The 24090-nt window shown below is 40.8% G+C and overlaps 1 protein-coding gene across 1 annotated transcript in view; it reads left to right on the top strand.

The window, feature by feature from the left end:
- Unc13c (unc-13 homolog C) overlaps positions 1 to 24090 on the top strand; it is a 415893-nt gene that overhangs the window by 359932 nt on the left and 31871 nt on the right. The window contains exons 26-29 of the mRNA XM_055598476.1: positions 1428 to 1551; positions 4699 to 4755; positions 8448 to 8528; positions 19186 to 19333. Coding sequence (XP_055454451.1) covers positions 1428 to 1551; positions 4699 to 4755; positions 8448 to 8528; positions 19186 to 19333 — 410 coding nt within the window. The remainder of the gene's footprint in view (positions 1 to 1427; positions 1552 to 4698; positions 4756 to 8447; positions 8529 to 19185; positions 19334 to 24090) is intronic.

Here is a 24090-nt window from a genome sequence, read left to right as displayed (position 1 = left end):
ACATCAAAGTAAGACACCAATTCTGCTTTCAAGGCACTGATAATTTTGGAAGAGCAAAAGAAGAAAGGTACCTATAAATACACACAGCAAGGGACAGATTGAAGGTCTTGTAGAGGGTAAGAATTCATGTGGGCTGGGTATTTAAAGGTGGACAGGATCTGAATGAGTACAGGTGGGGAACAGGCACACAAGGGTATGGAAACTTGACTGGGTAAATTTGCATGAAAAACAGGACCAACTATAAAATGAGAAATCCCCATTGCCAAAGGTACACGTGACGCTTGGTTCCATGTCTAGCCAATCTAGATAATCCGGGTTTCAAAACTCTGTCTTATGGCTTGTGTTATGAAGTTGGCTGGCTCTGACTGCATTAAGGAAGCAGTTATGGGAGTCCTCCTTTGGTTTTAGTTACTTAAAGCAAACAGTGGAGGCCCAAAAGTCTTCAAGCTGAGTTTGAGAAAATCCCTGTAGAACTCACATACTAGGCCTCTATAAAGAAAACATTTCTCAACATTCCTGAGATCGAAGCACTTCCTGAAATGAGCTGTACGCTCCATTTCCATCTAGCAGAGACCTATAAAGAGCTACAAGTGTGCCACTGGTTTTAGTCTCTTTTTCCTCAGTTCCAATCTAGTCAAGACAAGGTGGTGTGCCCAGACACCAGAAAATGTTATTCCTTGTCTCACGTGAGGAAAGCTTGTTTGTGTTAGAAAAACTTTGGATCCTGGATGGACTGAAAGATGTTTGTGTCACATGGTCATTTTGCTCCATGGCCCAGGAATGACAGCAACAAACCCCGGTGATGCTGTGGGAAAGGGGGAGCCCAAACTGTCCAACCACTCTGAAAATCAGTATAGGTAGTTTCTCAAAACATAGGAAGAAAAAAAGAGTAGAGTTTCGTGTGATCCAGACATACCACTCCCAGGAACATACCTGAAAGAGGCCTAGTCAGCACACCAGAGAGACATGTAGAGACCCATCTTTGCTGTAGCACCAGCCATGGCAGCCATGTTATAGGACCAGCCCAGGTGTCCAGCAACAGATAAACGGAGGAGGAAAGTGTCACGCACACACACACACACACACACACACACACACACACACGATAGAGTTTTATTCACCCGTAAAAAGGAAATTTTTCACTTGTAGGAAAATGGATGCAACCATTTCCCTCTGCTTTCATTTTCTATCAAGTAAATTGAATAATGTGAAGCACAGTTAAATATATTTATGTCATATATGACTATACTATAAATCTTGTTTCCTAGCTGTACATCTATTTTCTATAAATGGATCTGGTATTTGAAGGCTGTCAGGGGCCTGTTGAAGGGTTCCAGTGCCAGTGGAAAATGTCACTATCTATTTAATCTTGTCACCAGGGACATGAGTGAGACTCAAGAGTAAATGTACATCTGATCTTGTTTCAGGTTAAGCCTTTCAGCAAAGATCTGCGAGAAGACCGTCCTGAAGCGAGTTCTGAAGGAGCTCTGGAAGCTGGTTCTTAACAAGATAGAGAAACAGATTGTGCTCCCCCCACTGACAGACCAAACCGTACGTACCTAGAATGTGGTCTCCTCCTGCACACAAAACCCTATTTGATCATCTTTCATTCAGATGAGTATGAATTAAATCATTTGGGGTGTATAAATCATTTCTTGCTGTATAAAATTTTAACAATGGTTGATTAAAGAACATTTTTCCTGTCTAAATCAATTTTAAAAATGAAAGTAGCTATCTAAGTTCAAACTTAACTGTTATTCAGAACTTCATCTCTTAATTGGCTGCTCAGTTTCCAAATGGGTTCTCTAGTAAGGGGAACAGGGACTATCTCTGACATGAACTCAGTGGCTGGCTCTTTGGTGACCTCCCCTTGGGGCATGCAGCTTTGCCAGGCCACAGAGGAAAACAATGCAGCCAGCCCTGATGAGACCTGATAGACTAAAGTCAGATGGAAGAGGAGGAGGACCTCCCATATCAGTGGACCAGGGACAGGGCATAGGGGGAGGAGAAGGAAGGTAGCTGGGATTGGGAGGAGACAAGGGAAGGAGCTGCAGTGGGGATACAAAGTGAATAAATTGTAACAAATAAATATATAAATAAAATTAAATATTAAAAAAAAAAGTCAAGGAGTCTGAAGATGTGGCTCAGTTGGTCAGGCTTGTATCAAGTATGCAAAGAGCCCTGGGCTTCATCCCCGACACCACATAAATTCAGGTGCTATAGGGTGCACCTGTAATTCTAGCTCTATGGAGGTAGAGACAGGAGTATCAGAAGTTCAGGGTCATCCTTGGCTACATAGGGGCAAGGGAGGGAGGAAATGAGGGAGGTAGAAAGGGCGGGAGATGAGCCTTTAAAGTTATCTAGTTGCTTACATATTTTTAATTTATATTTAATTTAATATTATATAATTTAATATTACTATGAATTCACAGAGAACAGGCTGAGAGCCAAATATAGCCACTATGCTTCTTAAATGTTACAGCTTAAGAAAGAAGGTCCCGTCTGGTGCGGTCACGTTACATTTTTTTTCAGCACTCCTTGCAACTTTCATCTGCTGCCTCCCTGCCTGGAGGTTAATAGAAGAGATGGCTTTCTGTGGATTTGAAGGGCTTGATTGTATCACACGCAGGAAAATAAAAGAGAAAGCAGAAAGCTCAGCCAGCTGTAGAGCTGCACAATGACCAAGTGTTCACACAGTGCAGGCTTTTCAGTTCACACACGCTGAACCAAGAATGGGGAGGGGAAGCTAGTGTTTGAGATAATTGATTTTGTGTGCGTGTGACTAAGAAAAGATAAATGGAAGCAAATAACAAGTAACTATAAAGTACGCTAAAACACACGTCAAAACCATTAATCACGTATGTTGGGTCCCTAATGCATCCAATAATGTCTATGTGCAGAAAGTTTTTTTTTTTTTTAATAAGGCAGGCCAAGATGTAAGATGAAGATGTTTTGACTTAATTCCTAGCTGTGAATGTAGGATCTCTTTATTTGGAGCCTTCAGTCAAGTCACATACAAATAACTCAAGCACACAGAGGTCTTATTCTGATATGAAAGCTAGTTTAGTTAATAACACCACAACGCAAGTTAGGCTTGGTCATCGGGGGATAATAACAGTGGGCTGGTGTATATGTCAATTCTCCTCAAGCAGAAAAATGGGGAGGGAAGAAGCTCTAATGTGGCTACTGTACAGACCTGTTCCAAAGAGAACCACAAGCGGGGGCTCCTCCACACAGAAAGATGGACCCAGAAGAGAGTCAACCCCTGAGAGACTGGCCTGTGCTCCGAGAAACACTTCACATGCACAGCCTTCCTTAACCCACAGCTGGAGTTGGATGTTTGTTTGCTTACTTGTTTTGTACTTTAACCATCCCCAGGGCAGCCATCACCTACACCTCAATCTATCCAAGTGATCTCTTAAAGTAACTTTTTTTTTTAACATTTATCTATTTTGATCTGTGAGTCAGGGATTCTGTGCTTGTGCCGTGATGCCCTTGTGGAACTTCAGAAGACAATTTATGGGAGTCTGTTCTCGCCTCCATTACTTGCGTTCTTGGAGATCAGACTTGAGTCATCAGACATGATGACAACTGCCTTTACATTGTGAACCATCTCACCAGCCCACCATTATTTTTAATAACTTCGGTGGAAATTTGCTTGGGCTCATGTTAGCTTGTCCACTGATGCGTTCTGCATCAGGTCCACTACACTGTGCAGTTTGGAGACTATTGGGTTTTGAGAATGTACATGTAATGTGACATCAGAAATCCCATATGTAATTTCATCCTCTAGACCAGGTCTTTCTGGGAAAGTGTAGGATGACCTCAAGACTCCCTGGCACCATCATCTGCAAGTGTGAAACTGTTTCATTCTATCATCCACGATCAAATAGCAGTGAAGCGTCAAATTAATATGTCCTCGGCACTATTGGACTTGGTACTAGAAATAAGCAGAATGGCAGAAAAATAATAGCCACAGAAAAGAATGAATGATGGTTCCTGTTCTCTATGTATGACCATGAGCTCTGCAATTGGAAGAAAACAAAGGACAGTTGAGAATTGCTTGTAACTTTATTCCCAGCTGCTGGTGAATTTGGCCAAACTTGGTAGCTTTCCAGTCGCATACACTGGCAGATTTGATTCTGCTGTCTAATGTAGCTCTGAATGGCTTATCCAGTAATTTCCATATCAGTTGTTTGTTTGTTTGTTTGTTTGTTTGGTTGGTTGGTTGGTTTTGCACAGGACACTGATGTTCTAGGGGAATCTCCTACTGTGAGAAGAGTTGAGAAGGTCTCTGACAGATGCCACAGCCCATTCGGGAAGAATGTCCCTACCTTGTTCAGACTTATGTCTTAAGCTTTTACACACATCTATTTTGGGGAGTAGGGGAGGAGAGTATCTCTGTAGAAAATAGTTAAAAGTCTGGTCCATGTGCTTCTTTAAAACTGATTACCTACACGGCAGGTCCCATAACCCAGACTTAGCACTCCCAGAAGTGGGGCACTGATGCTGACTGACATGCTGCCAGCCTTGCCAGATAATCTCTGTTCCATCTTCAGAATAGATCCATTATGCACACCTGATATAAAACCCAAAATTTCATAATGGAAGAAAAGAAAAGACTCTGCTTTGATCTTGAACTCTACTCCCGAAGATCTGATGACCCAGTCCTCCTTCTCTTCCCCCCTGTGATTCTAGGGACCTCAGATGATCTTCATTGCAGCTAAAGATCTGGGACAGTTATCCAAACTGAAGGTAAGAGACCTGAGGACATTGGTTAGCCTTATGCAAATGTCCTGTGGCTCTGCAGATCCCGCCCTCCTGCTGGGAACGGCCCCTCACACAGCAGGATGGACATAAGCACGTCTGTGTCCATACACTCGCCTTAAGACTTTCTGATTTTTAAGGCTGGAGAGATGTCTCAGTGATTAGGAGCACCAGATGCTCTTGGAGAGGACCTGGATTCAATTCCCAGCACGTTTTCGGTGGCTCACAGTCATTTGTAACTCCAGTTCTAGGGGATCTGATGCCCTTTTCTGACCCCATGAGCACTGCACATGCGTGGTTCACAGTCATGCATATGGGGAAACACTCATAAAGTAAAAATAATTTCTTTTCAAAGATTCTAACTTCGGAAGCAAGGAAGAGGTCATTTTTGTCTTGCTGTATTAAACATGCTTTAAATAAAGGCAAAATGGAAAACTGAATAGAGGCAGTGACACCTGGAAAAGTCTTGAGGTCAGAATACACAATAAAGGAAAATAAAAGTCATCGAAAGGGACCGTAGACTCTCAAACACATTCACCTCTCCATTACAAGTGAGCATTTTATTTACAAAATAATTTTGCCCTTAATTATCACTTGGGATTCCCAAGTCTTGGAGTATCTGTAGTATACAAACTTCTCTAGTTAAAATACACGTTGCTTCTATTCTGTTCCAACCCACTAGAGTATAGTTCAGGGATGGGACACAGACATGGAAGATGGGTTTAATATTTTCTAATCTCCGTTGCATGAGCTAAACACTTAGGTTTCCAGTTTATAGATGTAATTTTTTTACAACTTAGAAAAATTTAGTGCTTGATCCTTAGAATTATGTTGATCATCCTGCCACCTCCCACATTGCCTCCAGCTGGTATCTCAAAGATGAGTATCTTAAGTATTGTTTTATATCACACTACCAAGGAAAGATAATCAGCTTACATGTTTATTTACTGGAATAAGGCTTGCGCTTATAAGTTCAGTTTCCTAATGTTATCTTCTACATTACATCTTAAAAAGATATAACCATCCCTTAAAATTGCTTTCCACAAGTGCTCAGTGCTGCAGATGGTTAAGACAGAATAAATAGATTCCAGTACTAAGCTGTTGCTTACAATCTTGGCTCTTTGTCTCTTTATCATTTTTGTTTACCACACTGGGATTTCTGGACACTACCTTGAAAAATAGGTTAATAAGGGACTAAAGTTTCTCATGTGAAACCATGAAGTTGAAACGGTTTAAATCTCATGACAAAAGAAATTCCCCTAAGAGTGTGTCTGACTTCTATGTGTTTTGCACACTCTATTACTCAAGCTTCCATTTTCCAAGTAAAATATCACATTGACCCTGTTTGCTTCAAATGACAGAAAGACTAGCTGCTATGAACAAACAGTGAAGTTGTTACGTGAGATCTGATGGATCAGGCTGACTTTGGTTCTCATGGCTGTTTGGATGGGGATTCTACCATTTCATAAGACCCTGAACCTATCTCTCACCTCTGCACTTCCCCCTGTTTTACGGCTCACCTGAGCACACCTTCTTTCTGGCAACTAGGTGGTTGTCTCTGCTCTAACATCCTTGTTAAAAACACACATACAATCAACAACATACAGGAAATCAGCTTTTCCCAATTCTGTGTCAGGAATCCCACTAAAGTCTGCGGTGCATGGATTCATCATTAGCTCTGAAGGAATGCTGTTTTGCCATGAGAAATGCTGTGGGCCAGTTGGCTTATCTCATATACCCAACTCTTATCTACTTTATTTAAAATGCAGATTGGGTCACCAGAAAGGCTGTGTGCACAGAAAAGATAACAAGCTAGTGTCCCCTGTAGGTCCCCCGTGGCTTAGGTTTTGGTGAATATTCTAAATTACCAAAGGAAAACGGAGTAAGAGTTACTACAGCAAGAGTGCTGTAATAATTCAATAATGTGAAGGACTATGGCAACGAGAGAAAACTTGGTCCCATGTCATACTGCTCGGTTATGGTCTTTTCTATGACTCCTCTGCAATCTTATGCAAAACAACAAAACTGAAGCTAATGGGAAGAACCTCACATGTAACAAAGTGAATCACTCTCGTGATACTGGGGTATCGTTTTCTTTTTTTTTTTTTCTTTTTTTTTAATAAAAAAGCTACTTTTATTTTGAAGATGTAAGATTGAATGTAGATCTAACTAGGATGATCCTGGTGGACACATCGTACTGATGGATACATTCAGAATTCACATCGTTGAAAAGAGAGATTGATATAGAGAAGTAACTACCTCATTTAAAAGAACCCAAAACCAAGAAAACAAAACTAGGAAATAATTGTTTTTCTATACTTACTGAATTTCTATATTAGTCCCCCGGTTCAATTTTTTAAATTATTTTTCAATTCTTTTAGTCTGAACTGTATGATTTAAAATTAAACTTCTGGGCTTTTCCTACAGTCTGACATATGCTTTTGTTACTTCATGCTCAGAGATGTTATAATATATGTGTGTTTTGTAAGATTGGCATTGCTATTTAATAAAACCAGAATTATTTGACATAAAAATAAATTAAATGTCCCTCAATCTTTTTAGACTCTTGACACAATATCAAAACCATTTACTAAGATACACTTGAAATTGTAGGTTAACTACAGATCTCTTACCTGAGCAGCCAGAGAAACCTGAGCAGCAATGACTTATTGCTGGCAGCAATTATAGCTTTGTAGAAACAACACATATTGCTTATTAGTATAGATTTTTAAATATTGGAAAGAGCAAGTATGGATACATATGCTGAGCTTTGCTAAATAGAATTGCACAGCCCTGGAAAATAGTACCAATATAGCATCAGGATTCTTTAAAATTTTTCTTTTAGTATTATATTCTCTAACTTTCTATCATTTTCTTAAATAATCTTTGAATGATGGCTTGAGACACATTACAGGGAACAATTAAGAAAATCTAGTTAACATATTAAAATCAGTTCTAAAGTATTAAAATGACTATAAAAGTCTGAAAATCTCCACAGCCTCATTTGATTTATTCCTTGGGGCTCTTCTCAGTAAGGGACAAACATCCGGAGGGTCTGAGAAAGAGAATCAATTAGAACACTGTACTTACAACACTCAATAACTGTGTTAATTGGGGAGCTGAACTTGACCCCCTTAATCTCCTTGCTGTCTTGAATTCCTCAAAGGGACAGAACACAAATCAAGGAATTAAGTGAAAAGCCTTTGGGACAGAGTTTTTAGGTTACATTATCTTTTTAGTTAACATTAATTTGGAATGTAAATAATTGTATACCTCTGCCAGAGTTTCATTTTTATTCAAGATGCTTAGCCTTCCTTCGACAATTGAAAATTTATCAAAAAATGTGGGGAAAAAATGACCAAGATTTGCTTATTCTTATATATATAAGTGCTTCCCTTTTATGCATATAGGAACTTTGTGTGTATACAATGCCTGCAGAGGCCAGCAGAGGGCACCAGATCCCCTGGAACTAGAGTTAAATGGACGTGAGCTGCTACATGGGTGCTGGGAACTGACCCCAGGTCCTCAGCGCTGTTAACTGCTGAGCCACCTCTCTAAACCCTTAAGAAGATATTTTAAATAGAAAATGTTTGTATGTAGAAACTGTTTAGATTTTTGTTTTAAGGTCACAAAATAAACCCATCTGTCATTTTCTGAGCAATTTTTAACCTATCTTCCAGGAGCATATGATTCGAGAAGATGCCAAGGGTCTGACACCAAGACAATGTGCAATAATGGAGGTGGTCTTGGCCACTATAAAGGTAGGATATGGTGTTCGTGGATATTCATTGAGGGTGCCTGCACCTCTCCATGGTGAGGCCTCCGCTGTACAACTGTCCCAGCGGTGACCAGGAGAGAGCCAAATAGATGCATTCCAGACATTTGCTGGCTCCAGCTCATTCATCCCCTCACTTCATCCACAGCACATTTCTATTTTATATTTCTTCCTCTGAATCTCTACAGAAAGCATGAGCGAAAAATATCACCACATATGTTCTCAAGGAAAGATATGCAACCCCCCCTGCCCCTCCCCCGCCCCAATGGAGTTAAACAGATGGTTCAGGAGGATTCTAGGATAGCATAATTTGTACTCAGGATTTCTACGCTTGTGGAAATAATTTTTGAAACACCAGCCTTATACTCTTTCTTGGTAATACAATAGTTTCATTTTGAATTCCACTGAAAACTCAGAAATCTTGTATGACAAGCGTTGATCTCACATAGCAAAGGACTGACAAGTACTGTAGTGAGAGTTAAATGTTCATGGGTCTCAACGTGACTTAAAAGTGCTTCCTTTCCAAATAACTTTGTGGGGGTGGGATAGTATGTTGTGTGTGTGCGTGTGGAATGTAGCATGCGTCTATATTGTGTGTGGTGTGTGTGGTATACATACGTGTGTGGTACGCATATATGTGTGTGGTCTAGGTATATGGGATGTATGATGTTCTGTATGTGTGTTGTGTGTGAGAGAGTCTGTGGGGTATGAGATAGAGATTGCACAAGTGTGGTGTAGTGTGTGTGGGGCGTATATGTGTTTGTATTATGTGGTGTATGTGTGTATAAGTGTATAAGTGTGTGGGGGTGTATTTATGTGGTGTGGTGTATGTGTATGTATGTGGGGACTGTACTTATTAAAGGGTTAGAAAATTGACTTCCTAAACTGTGTTTACTGATGACACCCCTCGTGGAAAAGGACACCGATCGTCTTTCGTGTCTGGTGGAGTGAAGAGCTGCTGTCTGCTTTGATTCTCCCACCTCACCATCCTGAGTCCTGTACCAGGTCCACCTCACCCGCTGTTATAAACTGATCCGGGCAGTGACAACAACAGAAATACAGAAAGAAATTCAAAACTATTTTTTTCTGAAAGTTTCCAAATATTTGAGTAAGAAGCCTCTTGGCTATGTATAAAGCAATCAGTACTAGAGAGAAGGAAAACACACTAGAACACATTCTGAAAAGAAAAGTAAAATTTTAGGATTTGAGTTTAGCCCTTCCTGGATTTTACTAGAACTTATGCTTTGGGGTTAAAAAAAAAAATGGAATGTGTCCTGTGGAAATAGAAATGTATCAATCAATCTGACTCCTGTCTCTAAGCTCTTCATCTTCTAATTTTTCTGGCTGGAGGTACCTGCCCACCACTGGCATGTTGCATTCTCCTCCAAACTGTAAGACAGTCCTCACATGAATCCCTTCTATCTGTATCTCAGTGTCACAAACATTCTGTCTTCTGTGATCTGTAAATCTTTCATTCAGTCCAGCCACGTGGCACTTGTGGATTCTTTGGGAACTTAACTCCTACCTGTTACCCAAGACCCTGTTAGCTATTTCCAAATCATCTCTCCAGGACTGGGGTCTAACCCTGCTCCTTCGGAGCCTGCGGGTCCCAGTTTCCCTTAGCCCTAATTTCTGTGATGCAATTCTTTATCTGGGAATCATCCTGTGAGGACCTGTGCCTACAAGGAGTTTCTTCTGACCCAGTGCCTAGGTTTATGCCTGAATTCTGTCAATCAGTTTTCGCAAACCCTAACTCCAAGGACTAAAGCATCCACAGTTGGGGAGGGGATGTTCTTAAAGCAAAGCAGCAGGTGCCCGCGGCTGTCTCCTAAAGGTGTGACCCTGTCTCTTCCTTGGGTCGTTTAAGCCCAGTAAGCTGAGGATAGAAAAGGAGTGTTGAGGAGAGCTGTGAAGTTTGAAAAAAACAAAAACAAAACAAAACAAAAAAAAAAACAAAAACAAACAAACAAACAAACAAAAAACAGGCCGAACTGATGTAGGCATTTGTCAAATTTTTCTCATGTGTGCATCTCCTCATCTGATTTTCATAAATGCCCTGCATGTTAGACCGAACAAAATCCTATTTCCTTTTTTCCCCCAGACCTTGGTAACACCATTATTTGTATTCAAGATCCAGCAAGATAGCTGAGCATGGGTTTTGAATGACACCGCAAGCCTCTGAAATTCCATCTTGTATTCCCCTCCATTATCCAATTTCAGTGACAACTTCTCAGCATCTTTTTTTTTAAATCATTGCACAGTATTCAGACTTTACATACTCTGTACATTATTTAAAATTCAGCTGCTTATGGGAAGGATAAAATAACCTACCTAGTCTGTGGCATTGAAATTCAAAAGCCATTTACCTGAGAGCTCACTAGACACAGAGAATACAGAAGAAGTAAACGGATACCAGGGGTCTTTGAATTCAGAACAGAAAAGCACCAGCCCAGAAACAGGAGTGCTTGGTCAAAGCCCAGGGAGATGCAGAAAGGGTAGTGAATGGGTCCTCCCTAGGTATCTATGATACTTTCACAGGGAGGGATGCTGGAGGACTTAGGGACAGAAGAGAGAGGAATCTGAGAGAAAGCATCTCAGGTCTGAGAGAAAAGGAGTGACTGCTGAGAAGGAATGCGTCACCCTGAATCCCTCAGTCTGGATGAAGGATGGGCCACATCTGGCTAAGTCTCACAGAGCAAGGAGGGGCACTGGGTTGAGGCCAGAATGCCCAGACTCAAACACCAAAGTCAAGAATCTCAGCTTCAGATGGTCAGGAAAAGGAAAACTCCGAAAGATGAATGAGCAGCAATTCTGATCTGATTCATACAGGAGGAATCAAGATATGCAGAAATATTTTTAGAATATCTATCAGTAGTATCTTCAAAAGACCTCTACAGATTAAAGGAGGGCATAGCTCATATCTAAGTCTGCATAGTGAGATATCTGTGTGACTTTGCCAAATGTACATTACAGTTTAAAAACTGTGGTGATGGGAATTCGTAGCCAAAATAGTACATGAAAAGGAAACCCTCCTTTGCAGACTTGTGGAAAAACACTTGCAAGTTCCAGTACATTAGCAAAAACAGACTGTGAATGAGCAACAGTGAAGAATCAGAGGGTTTACAGAATTTTATTGGGATTATAAAAAGAATGGTTTGCTCAGAATTCAGACAATATTTTTCCTGATTTTGTATTTAGCAGTATAATCTTCTTCCTATAAAAACAAAGGACTGAAGTGCTTTGTTTTCTGCAGTTTCAGAAAAAAAATGGGAGGGGGCGGCAGGAGGAGCTCCAGAGTTACGTTTAAGATAAAGCACATAACGCTTAAACACCACACTCTCCAGCCCCTAGTCACATAGGAGGGATACTTCCGCCCTGAGGGCAGTGAAGCCAGAGTTAGGATGACTCTGAGATGGAAGGCTTTGTTGGAGGATGACTTCAGATATGCATATAAATAAAATACTGGGACTGAGAAGGAAACTTGGTCACTGGCAGGCAGAACTTCGGGACAGTGGGTGACTGACATGAAATGGTCCCACTCACCGCTGCCTGAAGGTTCAGAAGGAGACTAAATGAGTTCTCACTAAAACGGTCACAGCACATACAGAGCTCTTCATAGACGTTAACATTCGTATCTCCTGAGAAATGGCCTCACGGTGAAAGTGTGCTTTTCCCATCATGAAAGCCAGGGTCCCACACATTCTACTGTGTTTTTCACCTTTTCCTCTTAGTGCCTTCCATATACTCAGTGGAGCTCACTGGTAAGCCTGATTCTTTTCCCTGAAAGTGGTTCCATTTCTCAGGGTCTAGGCCACTGGCCTTCTGATTTAGTATTCATCCGAGCACCTTCTTCCTGCAAAAGCACAAACCAGTGGGGTTCATTAACTTCCCCCCAGAGAGTTAATACCCCCTTTGGGACGCAATGCTGTTTCTACCCCAAAGGAATGTCTAGCCTAGATTAAAAGATGACAGAGGTATATTGAAAACTAAGTGTGGATGAGTATTACCTTACGACAGTGTAAGAGGCGGGGCAGGTGATTCAGTTAGCAATTGAAGAGCACAGACTAAAAGGGGTGAGGAGCCTGGAGGAGGTGCCTCTGTGGTCAAGAGGACCTGTCTCTTTCAGAGGTTCTAAGTTTGGATCCCAGCATCCACATTGGTGAATTACAAACATCTGTAACTATAGTTTGAAAAGCTCCAGTGCCCGTTCATATGCAGGCAGATGCACTGATGATCTGAAAATATGACTGCCTGAATGTATACATAACGAAAATAAAATCTCCTATGAATGAGAAAGAAGTAGTCAAGATTTAGAGAGTCCCCTTGGGCAGAAGAGATCAGGAGTTTGGGAAGAGCCGCCATAGTCTGGAAGGCTCTATGGGATATCACAGGATGTGGGCGATGTTCACATAATTGACATAATTTACAACGTGACCATGTACAGAAAGAAAGGAATTCACTGCAGACAGGCATGAGGCAGGAGTATGGGGCCCAGACTAGACTACTCTGAGTACTAGGCTAGACTTTACTGGGAGTTGGCATATTAAAGCAGTGTAAACTGGGATTGACATTAAGTTTCCGGGTTGAAAGTCAAGTCATCTCATGTCCTTGGTATATTTATAAAAGAGTACTTGTTGATGACCTGAAAATATGGCTGCCTGAACATATCATTTCAGCACACCATTCTATGAAAATGCACAAAATAGATTGTGTAGTTCGTGATCCAGCCAGAGATCAGTTACAGCAAGTCCTAGATTAGGACCACCATCAAGAGGATGGTATAGTGGCAAAATAGGAATGACTGATGTGAGTGACAGAATAAAGGGAGAAGCAATGGTACTCACAGTGAGACTGAGGACAAGGAGAAGAGGCATCCTGGGCTAACCCAGGGGTTTATGAATATAGGTCCATCCATGATCTTCCTGCCATTTCATCTGGTAAATACATGCTTATCATTCCAGAATACCCATGATTTTGCTGCCACCATTGTTATCCATGAAATAACCTTGATCTTTGGCTCAGTTTCAAGGACATATTTGACAAGTGTCATTGCAAGTACACAGAAGAATACCAGCCAACCCTCGGCCAGCCACAGATAGCACAGGACCTAGCTGATATCTGTATCCCTTATAAACAGCCCATTTTCTCAGTCCCCCAACAGGGAATTCAAATTTTCTTTTGCTTAATGAGGAAAAAATAACTTGCCGTGACTTCTTTTAATTCTCTTTCCCAATTTATACTAGTGTAAACAGAGGTTTTTAAGAGGCCAAACTGGAGGGTTTGGGTTATGAGGTTGATCAGAGGACCGTGAGCAACCGACCCTCTGTCTTTTGTTTATAATCGATGGAAAAGAATCTACTGCCACATGCTTGGAGGAAAACCCTCAGAAAGCTTCAAAGCCGTGCATTTTCAAATTTTCTTCTGGCATATAATTCCCCTGCAGCATGCAATTTCCTTCTGGTGTGTAATGCAAGGAGAACTGAACTGTGCTGAGCTGTGGATGTTGACATCTGCTTAAGACTTAAGACTTTCACTGTCATACGGGTGTTCCTCAAGCCTCGTCCAAATAAACACCCCACTCTCTTGTTCCTTCAGGATTGGCAAAGACTCAAGACTATGTGACATCTCTTGTCAAGCATTGAGGTCTATGCTATAACGGTGGCCTCTTCCTCCTGATTTTTTATCCCTGGGATGCTGTCACCTGATTCCAACTATGAGTGAAAGGCTTACATAAAGCATGTCTTGGTAGTCTGTACTTCCATAAACACAGAAATCATTTCCTTCCTTGACTAAGAAGCCAGTGGCTGTGTCATTTGGCTGTATCCCTGTTTCTGTTCCCTGCCCCTCATGGCTTATTTTCTCCCTGACAGCATTATCCCCTATGCAAGACTTGTAGCATCCCCGGTTTTAAAGTGCTGTCTGAAAAGAACACCATCATACCTGCCCCAATCTGCTCTCTAAATACCCTGCTTGCTGGGCCCTTAACAGACTTTCTGAGTCTCTGGGGCCAAAAGAAAGAAGTCAGTTAAGGATCATCACTGAAAACCCCAAAAAGACCCTGGCTTTGCTCATGAACAAACTTATTTCCATTTTTGTTTCATGACTAGCTCCCCAGTTTCTCTAGATCTACAAAATAATGCCTTAACAAAAAAAAAATCTTCCTATAAAGTTATTATAAAGGGTTCAAGGATGAACACACGATTTATGTCTTCATACTTTAATTATTGTTCACTTCCTCCATGGATACTGCTAGGCCTTTAAAAAAAAAACTCTCAAGCATGTCAATTCTGGTCATGTTATTTTTTTTCCCAGCTTTCCCAAATTCTCTTCTATAAGGCATTTGTATCCACAGAACTTTTCACAGAAGGTCTGTGTTGTCCATCATCTGTGGCTAAATAGTTTTGGAAACCAGGATTATTAAGAGAGTGTTAAACAGACATCTTTAACTAAATCTCAAGCCCTTGACTATGCTGATACGGTTTCTGCATCTCTGAGCCTGTGGCCTCTCTTTGCTTTTCTAGGACTTCCACAGCCTCAGGGCAATGTGTTTATTCTAGGGAGCACAATATAGAAATTAGAATAGAAAAATTGGCAGACAGTATTTATAACGCTGTAGGGAAGAAGCACAGTGTGAGAGCCATCAGGTCTCTCAGTTCTTGTTAGACAATGCTAAGACCCCCAGGGTTTTTGCCGGTGATGTAGCACGGTTGTCTGGTGTCTAGTTCATTGCAGTGGACTATCTACTGGCTGCTGAAGTTAAAGATAGCAGCACTGGCTGCCAGTGTGGCTCAGTTGCTAGAGTGCTTGCCCAGCGCACATGGAGCCCCAAGCTCCATCTCCAGCAAAGCGCAGTGCGATGCAGCACTCCAGAGGTGGAGGCAGGGCGATGAGTTCAAGGTCATCCTCAGCTATGTATTGAGTTCAAGCACATCCTGAACTACATCAGACCTTGTCTCAAAAACATAGAAACTTGCAGTCCTAAGAAACAGATATATAGTCGCTTCAGAATTTCTTTCAGAGGCCTTTGCTGACTCCTTCCACAGTACAATCATTTGCTCTCCTCCATTGTGTATATTATCAAACAACTTTTTGAAGCTCAGAGACAATTTTATTAGAGTTTAAAAGAAAAATGCCATGGCAGGCAAGCTGAAAACCTCAGCAGTTTCCCAGTCAGAGGGGGATAAAGAAAAGGAAGAGAAAAAGCTTTGTGACTTGAATTAACTTGGCATAAAGGTCAGCCACATGGCAGACAGGTAGGCACATGGTGGGGAGAAAAACTTCAGAGAAAGAGTGAAAAAAAGGTCCAAAGTACCAGAGAAAACATATTTAGGCTCTGGGCAGCATCCAAAAGAAAGAAGAAAAAGAGAAATTTAAGAATTTCTGAATTAAGACTCAGATCCAACAACACCTAATGGCAAGTCGCTATTAACTTTACAGGAAGCGGGGGTTCTGGGGGGAAAAGGGACACTTATGTCACTAAATGAATAATTTTTCTGTTGTAGTAAAGAGAAAAGAGTGTTGTGCTACATATTAGCTATTATTAGTGCTATTATTAGCAGTATTATTTAACCTGCTGTCACAAACAATAAGACACAGATACCCATTAGATTTATAATTACCTTATTTACTTTGGGCCAGGCAGATATTTTCCTTACACTGTCTCAGAATCATCACCATCCATCTCCCAGCCCCCACCCAACGCCATCCACCTTAATCCTCCTCCTCTGGTCTACCTTCCATACATAATTCTATGGTGCTTGCTTGTAGTCTTCATCTGGACCTTTCCATGCCATTATTGGAATCCTTTCTTTGGTCCCACATGGTTTCTTCTCCACACTAACCCATCCTGACATCCTCTTTTCTCCTTCCCATCTGTCTGTTTTCCATGATTCTCTCTTGAATCCAAAAGCCCAGGAACCTTAGCCATAGCCTGTCCCATTCTGCCCTGCCCAAGTATATAGGCTGTTTAACCAACTAATCAGGTATGTTTTGGGCAGATTTACAAAACAAGGATAGGTGTAACCAGCTCTTGAGAACCAACATTAGAACGAACCCCAACATTATTCCTCACACGTCTTTAGTATGACTTACAGAAAATTAGTCTTTCTATGGGATAGTTCCTGGGCTATGTGACTGACCAGCCCAACTTGACTGACTTCTAACAGAGCAGACGTGCCATTGTCTCTACACAGAAGAAGGGTTGGTCGTTTTGAACAGAGGTTAAAAGGCTTTCTCTTAATGGTCCCTCAACTCTACCCAAACAATTTCTATAGCTGTCATGTATGCTTGGTTACTTGCTTTACAAATTTTTACTTTACAAATTTTGGTTAAATTTCCCCATTAAGTTATAATCTGTTTCAGAAAAAAAAACCAAAAACAAAAAACGTAGTACCTGTTTTATGTTATATTCTTGGAATGTAACAAAAAAGTTCAATTTATGGTATAGATTTAGTGAATATTTCCTAAAAGGAGGAGGAGAAGAATGGGCAAGAATGCAGACAGTACCACTGAGGCTGCCAGACCCACACTCCATGGCCCTTGCTGCACGAGTAACATAATAAGAACTGTGGTTGGCCTCATAAAAGCAGACGCCCATGTGAGGACTTAGAGTTGTTTTTAGAATACAGCAATGAAGCAGTTATGAAAACATGCCCAAAATGTCATTTAACTCATTATTTAGTGCACAAACCAGTAAAATGTTGCAACTCATTCACAGTAAAATTTCAAGAATAAACTGCATAAAAGCAATAGGAAATCTATACTAGTAAATCACCTGTACAAATAATATTAAAAAAAATACCTGGGAACAGAGCAGGAATTGCCTGTGTTCAGACAGAAATAATTAGTTTTGCATTTCCATACACAGAAGTATTCACATAGTAGTCATTTTCCACAATCACACTTTTCAAAACAGCTCAGAGACAATGGAAAGGGAATATGATCTGATGGGTACTGGAAAGAGAATGGTCACTGAATGTTTTTTTTTTTTTTTTACTATTAACTACACTTTATTCACTTTGTATCCCCCCATAAGTCCCTCCCTCCTCCCCTCCCGATCTCACCCTTCCTCCCTCTTCTTCATGCATGCCCCTCCCCAAGTCCAGTGATAGGGGAGGTCCTCCTCTCCTTCCTTCTGATCTTAGTCTATCAGATCTCATCAGGAGTGGCTGCATTGTCATCTTCTGTGGCCTGGTAAGGCTGCTCCCCCCTCAGGGGGAGGTGATCAAAGAGTAGGCCAATCAGTACATGTCAGAGGCAATCCCTCTTCCCATTACTATGGAACCCACATCTGTGCAGGGGTTCTAGGTTAACCCAACTTTCCTGACACATGCTAAAATATCATTGTATCATCTTTGATGACTCCTCCTTCTGTTATAATCTTCTGGCCCTTGTACACAGATTTGATCAGACTCGAGCTAACATGAGAGACCCTGACTAGAGAGTGTCTGCCTCTCCAGAACTCCCTCCTGTTCTTGCCTCCAGCCATCTCTTCAGGCCTCCAGAGCGTTCTGCCCCAAGGTGGTACAAAGGCAACACAAGGATGAACCGTCATCCATCAGAGTTTCCATTTAATAGTTTCTCACCCTCAAATGTGTTGTTTTGCGTTTTTTGAAGAAACAAGCATAGATTTTATCCATCAATATTGAAAATAATTTCAGGCTCCTACTCTTCAACAAATGCCATCTATGTACAAAATATTCCAACATCTTATAAGATCAAAGTACATAACAAGGGGCTAGAAAGATAGCTCAGTGGTTAAGGGCCCATCCTCAAATATTGTTAACACTGGAGACCATTACAGATACTGCAAATGTTGACAATTATAGATTCTAGGGGACCATAGTTACCAGAAAGAGGGCTTAGGTTCCAAATCTAGCATTGTCGGTAAGGAAGAATCAATCCTCTAAATTTGGTGGAATGTTATGAACATCGTTATAGAAAATGTCTATAGTTTCATCACCTACTTCTAGACATTTCACATTTCAGAAAGGTGCCCGTACATACACAGCACATGAAGAAGCTAATGTCCCTCAGTGCCAACACTGCTGGTTGGTGAACATAGATCTACTCTATGTGTGAAAGCTAAGATGGTTTGACTCTGTTAGGTGACAAGAGCATACGAAAATCAACTGCACGTTTTGTGTTCATGGAGCACTGTGCTTGCTCAGGTTGGCCCACAGCCACACAGAGGTACAATAAGAAGATGGACAAGGTGGGAGAGTGAACGCCTGGTCTAGAATTTGAAAAAAAAAGGTATCTGTAAAATATGTAACAGGGTCTACCTTCTTTGTAAAATATTGGTAACTTTCATTATTCTTCGGAAACAGAAATCAAGAATCTAGTTGGTCATGTTTCCTGAAGCCTGCCCCTCTGGAAGGATTCTAACCATTGTGCCTTCAAGATCCGATTTATATAACTGACATTTTAGATGAAAACAGCTAAGGTCTCCAGAGATCTGTCTTGAACCTAAGTTAGCTGATGATGAGTTAGCACCAGATAAATGGTACCTGCTTTCTAAGTACTTACCTGAAAACTTACCTAATGGAATTTTTTTAAGTTCCACTGTTAGAGTGAAAAATACCTTCCCCCAATGTTTCCTCCTAGAGCCTTTGCTGATATAACTTTCCTTTTCTCCTTTTTAGCAATATTTTCATGCAGGAGGAAATGGCCTGAAGAAGAATTTTCTGGAGAAGAGCCCAGATCTTCATTCCCTGAGATATGCTCTCAGCCTCTACACTCAAACTACTGATGCTTTGATCAAGAAGTTCATAGAGACACAGAGCTCACAGAGTAAGTTAAGTAGCTCTTGACCCGAGAGCAAGGCACACAGATCGCCCAATTAAAACTCAACCTCACAGTTACAGAAATAACAGGCAGAACATGAAGCATGGTTAAAAATAGAGGGTCGGGGTTAACAGAGAATAGAACAGCTTTCACAATTCTTTCTAAGTAAAAAGAACAGAAAGTTGATGCCTCAGACGAAAGAAGGTATTTTCACAACTGTGATGTTCGGTCTATATGCTCCTCTGAGAGTTCAGGTTCCCCTCAGAGGTGGTTGGCTGGTAGCATTTCTTCATTCTAATTTTCTTTCTTTCTCCCACTGTCACCTCCTCCCTCCCTGACCAAGTGTTTCATGGGATTCCTTCCCAGGTGGGCTCCCTCGGGACCATGTGCAGTGGTAGCATTTGACTTCAACTAGACTCCTTCCCATTCTTGGGTATTTGTCTCAGATTCTATTTCTGGGAGAACTCAAGCTCAGGTTATGCTTAAAAGTGGGAAGCCAGTTGTTCAACACCTGAACACCTCCTTGCTGGAAACCATGACCACTAAACACTCCAGAGAGGGCTGTCTCATTGGTGTGTCTTCCATCTTGTGCCACCTTAACTTAGCATGAAAGCAATTAACCAAAGTCAACTTTTCTTCTTTTCCTTTCTTTTTATAAGATTTATTTCCCATGACTTTCTCTCCTATATTCTCTGTCTCTGTTAGATAAACTGTAATATTATATTGAAGAGAAAAGTCAATTACTTTTAATCATTTCTTTGGGCTATGTTCAAGTTGGAAGACATGCTTCCTTTAAAAAGATTACTTGAATTAACTTTTCATAAATTGGTTTAACTTGCTCATTTTTCCCTTTGTTCTTTTTATTTCTTGCCCTGTTCCTTTTCTATTTTATCCTCTTTCCCTCCTCCTTTGTTCTCTCTATAGAACACATTTTAAATATCACCAGTAGAGAAAAAGGAAAAAGTAAGAAAAGGGAAATGCTGATTTTTTTCTTTATGTCTCATTAGAAATTTATGAGATAGAGTTCAAATGAAATCTACAACATTAAAACAATACTTTCTTCTCTTTCTATTCCAAATGCTAGAAAATAAATCCCAAATTCAAAATGGATATAGAAGCATTCATAAGGTCTTATGAATGAACTGAGCCTAGCTGATGAGTATTTAATATCCTGACAATGCCTGCAACACCAAGGAACTATTTTACTTTTTATTCGTATGACAAACATTTACTGAGTATCACCTCCAACCAGTCCATATGACGATCAGTATCCTGTAGAGACATATCATGTTTGTCATGTATCAGTTGATCTAACACAATGGTTTTGCATGCAAGGGAGATTGTCTCGGAAAATTTGCAGTGTCTAAAAAGCTTTGGTTGTCTATCCAGTTAGAACCCTCCTTGAGGTTTCCTCCACATCAGCCAGGGACCAAGTATTAAAACAAATGAGCCTATGGGACCACAGATCAGAGGCTGGAGGTCCTGCTTGTAAGTCAGCGGAGTTATGAGGAAACAAAAGGAGGTATTCTGAATAAAGAATGTGCCAAGAAAGAAAAGATTTGCACTTGAAGTTTTAAAATCCCCACAGAGTGGCTGTGATGACAGTATTTCTTTTAATTTGGCTCACTAGGCATAATACAAAGAGCCTTGGTTTCTCTGCAGAATTAAAATGCATAAATACTGTAGTCAGTCTGGAGTAAAATTAGTAGAAATCATTTTGATTTTTGTTGCAGTTTTGATATTTTCTTCATCTGGGAGTTGACTCAGTGGTTTGAGTTGGGTAGTTGGCTTATAAAAGAAAAAATGGCAGGCACTGTCTGTCCTCAGGGATGCATGGATTACAGTTTTAGAAATTGGTCCAAAAATGCATTTCTTGCATCTTGATTACAATATTCAACAGGAAAAAGGTGTTTTTCCTAACAGCTATTTCATTAAACCAGAGGCTCTTTGAATATTTCATAGCGTCACAGACAGTGAAAAATGTGTAAGACTTGGACATATTAAATGGAGTTTATTCAATGGGCAACATGAGATGGAAGGAGGCACAGGATGATTCATTGCGGAGCCATCCTGAGTTGTGTTCTCTTTCCTTGTCTGAGCTTTTATTATGGCATGAAAAAAAAATGATCATGGAAGCCTTTCACAGAAAAGGGATATTTTATGTCTGAGTTACAATTGTCTCATAAAGGAAAATAATCTCTTCCAGTTAATGACTATGTGGATTAAAATCAATGAGCAGAAGTGCTTTTATTTGAAGATCCCTTTTTTGCCTCCTTTGAATAAAATCTTTGAGTTTCTGCTTATTGAAATGTCTGAAAACATAGATAATTTCCATCATTTTACTAATTTGTATTCAGCAGAAGTGCAGTCTAATGTATTTTAGTTTGAAACAGAAAATAGATAGCTTTGGACTCACATCTCAGATTCTATGAGTTGACTTCAATATAAACTGTTGTATTGCACTATAGTTGTGTAAAGTCTGGTCAACTGTAGTTACATAATCTTTATAATTTTAGTGTAAATCGTGTTATTTGCTACAATATATGACATCAATATGGAAAGTTTGAGAGGCAAATTAGTTACCTAAGCACATTCTTATTCTTAGCAATAAAATTTGGAAGCCTCTCAAATACATCTTCTGGAGTCATAGTACCTAGAGGAACCATTAATTATCTTTAGTTATGTTCCTCAAGATATGAAAGGTGTTCCCAGGGTAGTAAAGAAGCCATCATTCGATGTGCTTCATTGTGAAAAGGATGTTCTGGGTTGGTTTGGTTTCGTTCTATTTTGTTCTTTACCAGAGGTGTAAGGGGAACTTTGCATCACACATCCTTTGTTCATAAAACAAAAAGAACCAGCATTTAAATAAAGAAATGAGCTTTAAGACCCAAGGGCCCCAGTGAACCTTCACCTGATGGTTGGTTCTGGGAGAAAGATTGGAATGGCGTCAGGACGTGGGGAAGTAGCACTAAAGTACACAGCCATTTCTAACTTCATGATGTTTTTTTTTTCTCATTTTACAGCCTGACTGTAGCCATCTTCCCTCCTATCCTCCCAGTCACAACCTCACCTTTTCCCCCATCCTCAATCCCCTTATGCTCAGAGAAGGGCAGGCCCCCCGCGGGTACCAACCCACCCTGGCGTAGTCATAGTAGGACTAAGTGCATCCTGTACCACTCAGGCCAGACAAGGCAGCCCAGCTATGGGAAAAGGATCCAAAGTCAGGCAACAGAGTCAGAGACAGCAACTCCCCACCCCCACACTCTAATTGTTAGGGGACCTAGGTCCAGCCTATGCATGCTCTTTGGTTGGTGGCTCGGTCTCTGTGAGCCCCCATGGGCCCAGGTTAGTTTACTCTGTAGGTCTTCTTGTGGTAGTCTTGATCCCTTCAGCTTCGCTCTGTCCTTTGCCCATTCTTCAGCAAGACTCCCAGAGATCCACCTACTTTTTAGCTCTGGGTCTCTGCATCTGTTTCTATCAGCTTCTGGATGAAGCCTCCATGAAGACAGTTATGTTAGGCTGTGTCTGCAAGCATAGCAGAATATCATTAATAGTGTCAGGGGTTAGCTCTCTCTCTCTCTCTCTCTTATGAGGTGGGTCTCAAGTGGGGCCAGTCATTGGCTGGGCATTCCCTCAATCTCTGCTCCATCTTTATCCCTGCACTACTTGTAGGCAGGACAAATTTTGGGTCTAATGTTTTATGGGTGGGCTGGTGTTCCGCTCTCTCCACTAGAAGTCCTGTCTGACTACAGGATGTGGCCTCTTCAAGGCTCTGGTATATCCCACTCTGGTAGATCACTAGGGTCTAAACTAGGGGCACCACCATAGACTACCAGAAGCCTCCCCCATCCCTGAGATGTCCCCCACTGATTTCCATTCTCTCTCCCAGCCTTTCCCCTCCCCACTCTTGATCTCCACCCTTATTCTCCTCCCAACCTCTCTCCCATCCAGTTCTTTCCCTCCCTCTATTTCAGATGTCTATTTTATTTCCCCTTCAAACATTCTCCCTTGGGTTCCCCTTGTTACTTAGTTTCCTTGGGTCTGTGGATTGTAGCATGATTATCCTGTACTTTATGGCTAATGTCCACTTATAAGAAAGTACATACCATGTGTGTCTTTCAAGGTCTGGGTTACCTCAGTATGATATTTTCTAGTTCCATCTATTTTCCTGCAAATTTCATGATGTCTTTGTTTTTAATACCTGAGTAGTATTCCATTATGTAAATGTATAACATTTTCTTCACTCATTCTTTGCTTGAAGGACTTCTTGGCTGTTTCCTGTCTTCCTGGCTATTATGAATAAAGCTGCTATGACATAGTTGAGCAAGTGTCCTTTGTATTGTGGTAGAGCATCTTTGGGGTATATGCCCAGGAGTGGTATAGCTGGGTCTTGAGGGAGAACTGTTCCCAATTGTGTAAGAAACTGCCAGATTGATTTCCACAGTCATAAAAGTTTGAACTCCCACCAGCAATGAAGGAGGGTTCTCCTTGCTCCACAGCCTCACTAGCATGTCACTTGAGTTCTTTATCTTAGCCATTCTGATGGGTGTAAGATGGAATCTCACATTATTTTGATCTGCATTTCCCTGATGACTGGGGATGTCTAATATTTCTTTAAGTGTTTCTTAGCCATCAGAAATTCCTCTGTTGGGAATTCTCTGTTTATCTCTGTACCCTGTTTTTAATTGAATTATTTGGTTTGTTAGTGTTTGATTTGAGTTATATATATATATATATATATATATATATATATATATATATAT

The sequence above is a fragment of the Psammomys obesus genome, unplaced genomic scaffold (genome assembly GCF_907164565.1).
Source record: "Psammomys obesus unplaced genomic scaffold, mPsaObe1.curated_primary_1811, whole genome shotgun sequence".
Taxonomy (NCBI): Eukaryota; Metazoa; Chordata; class Mammalia; order Rodentia; family Muridae; genus Psammomys; species Psammomys obesus.
The sequence above is the reverse complement of the archived record's forward strand: the minus strand, read 5'-3'. Positions and strand labels throughout refer to the sequence as shown.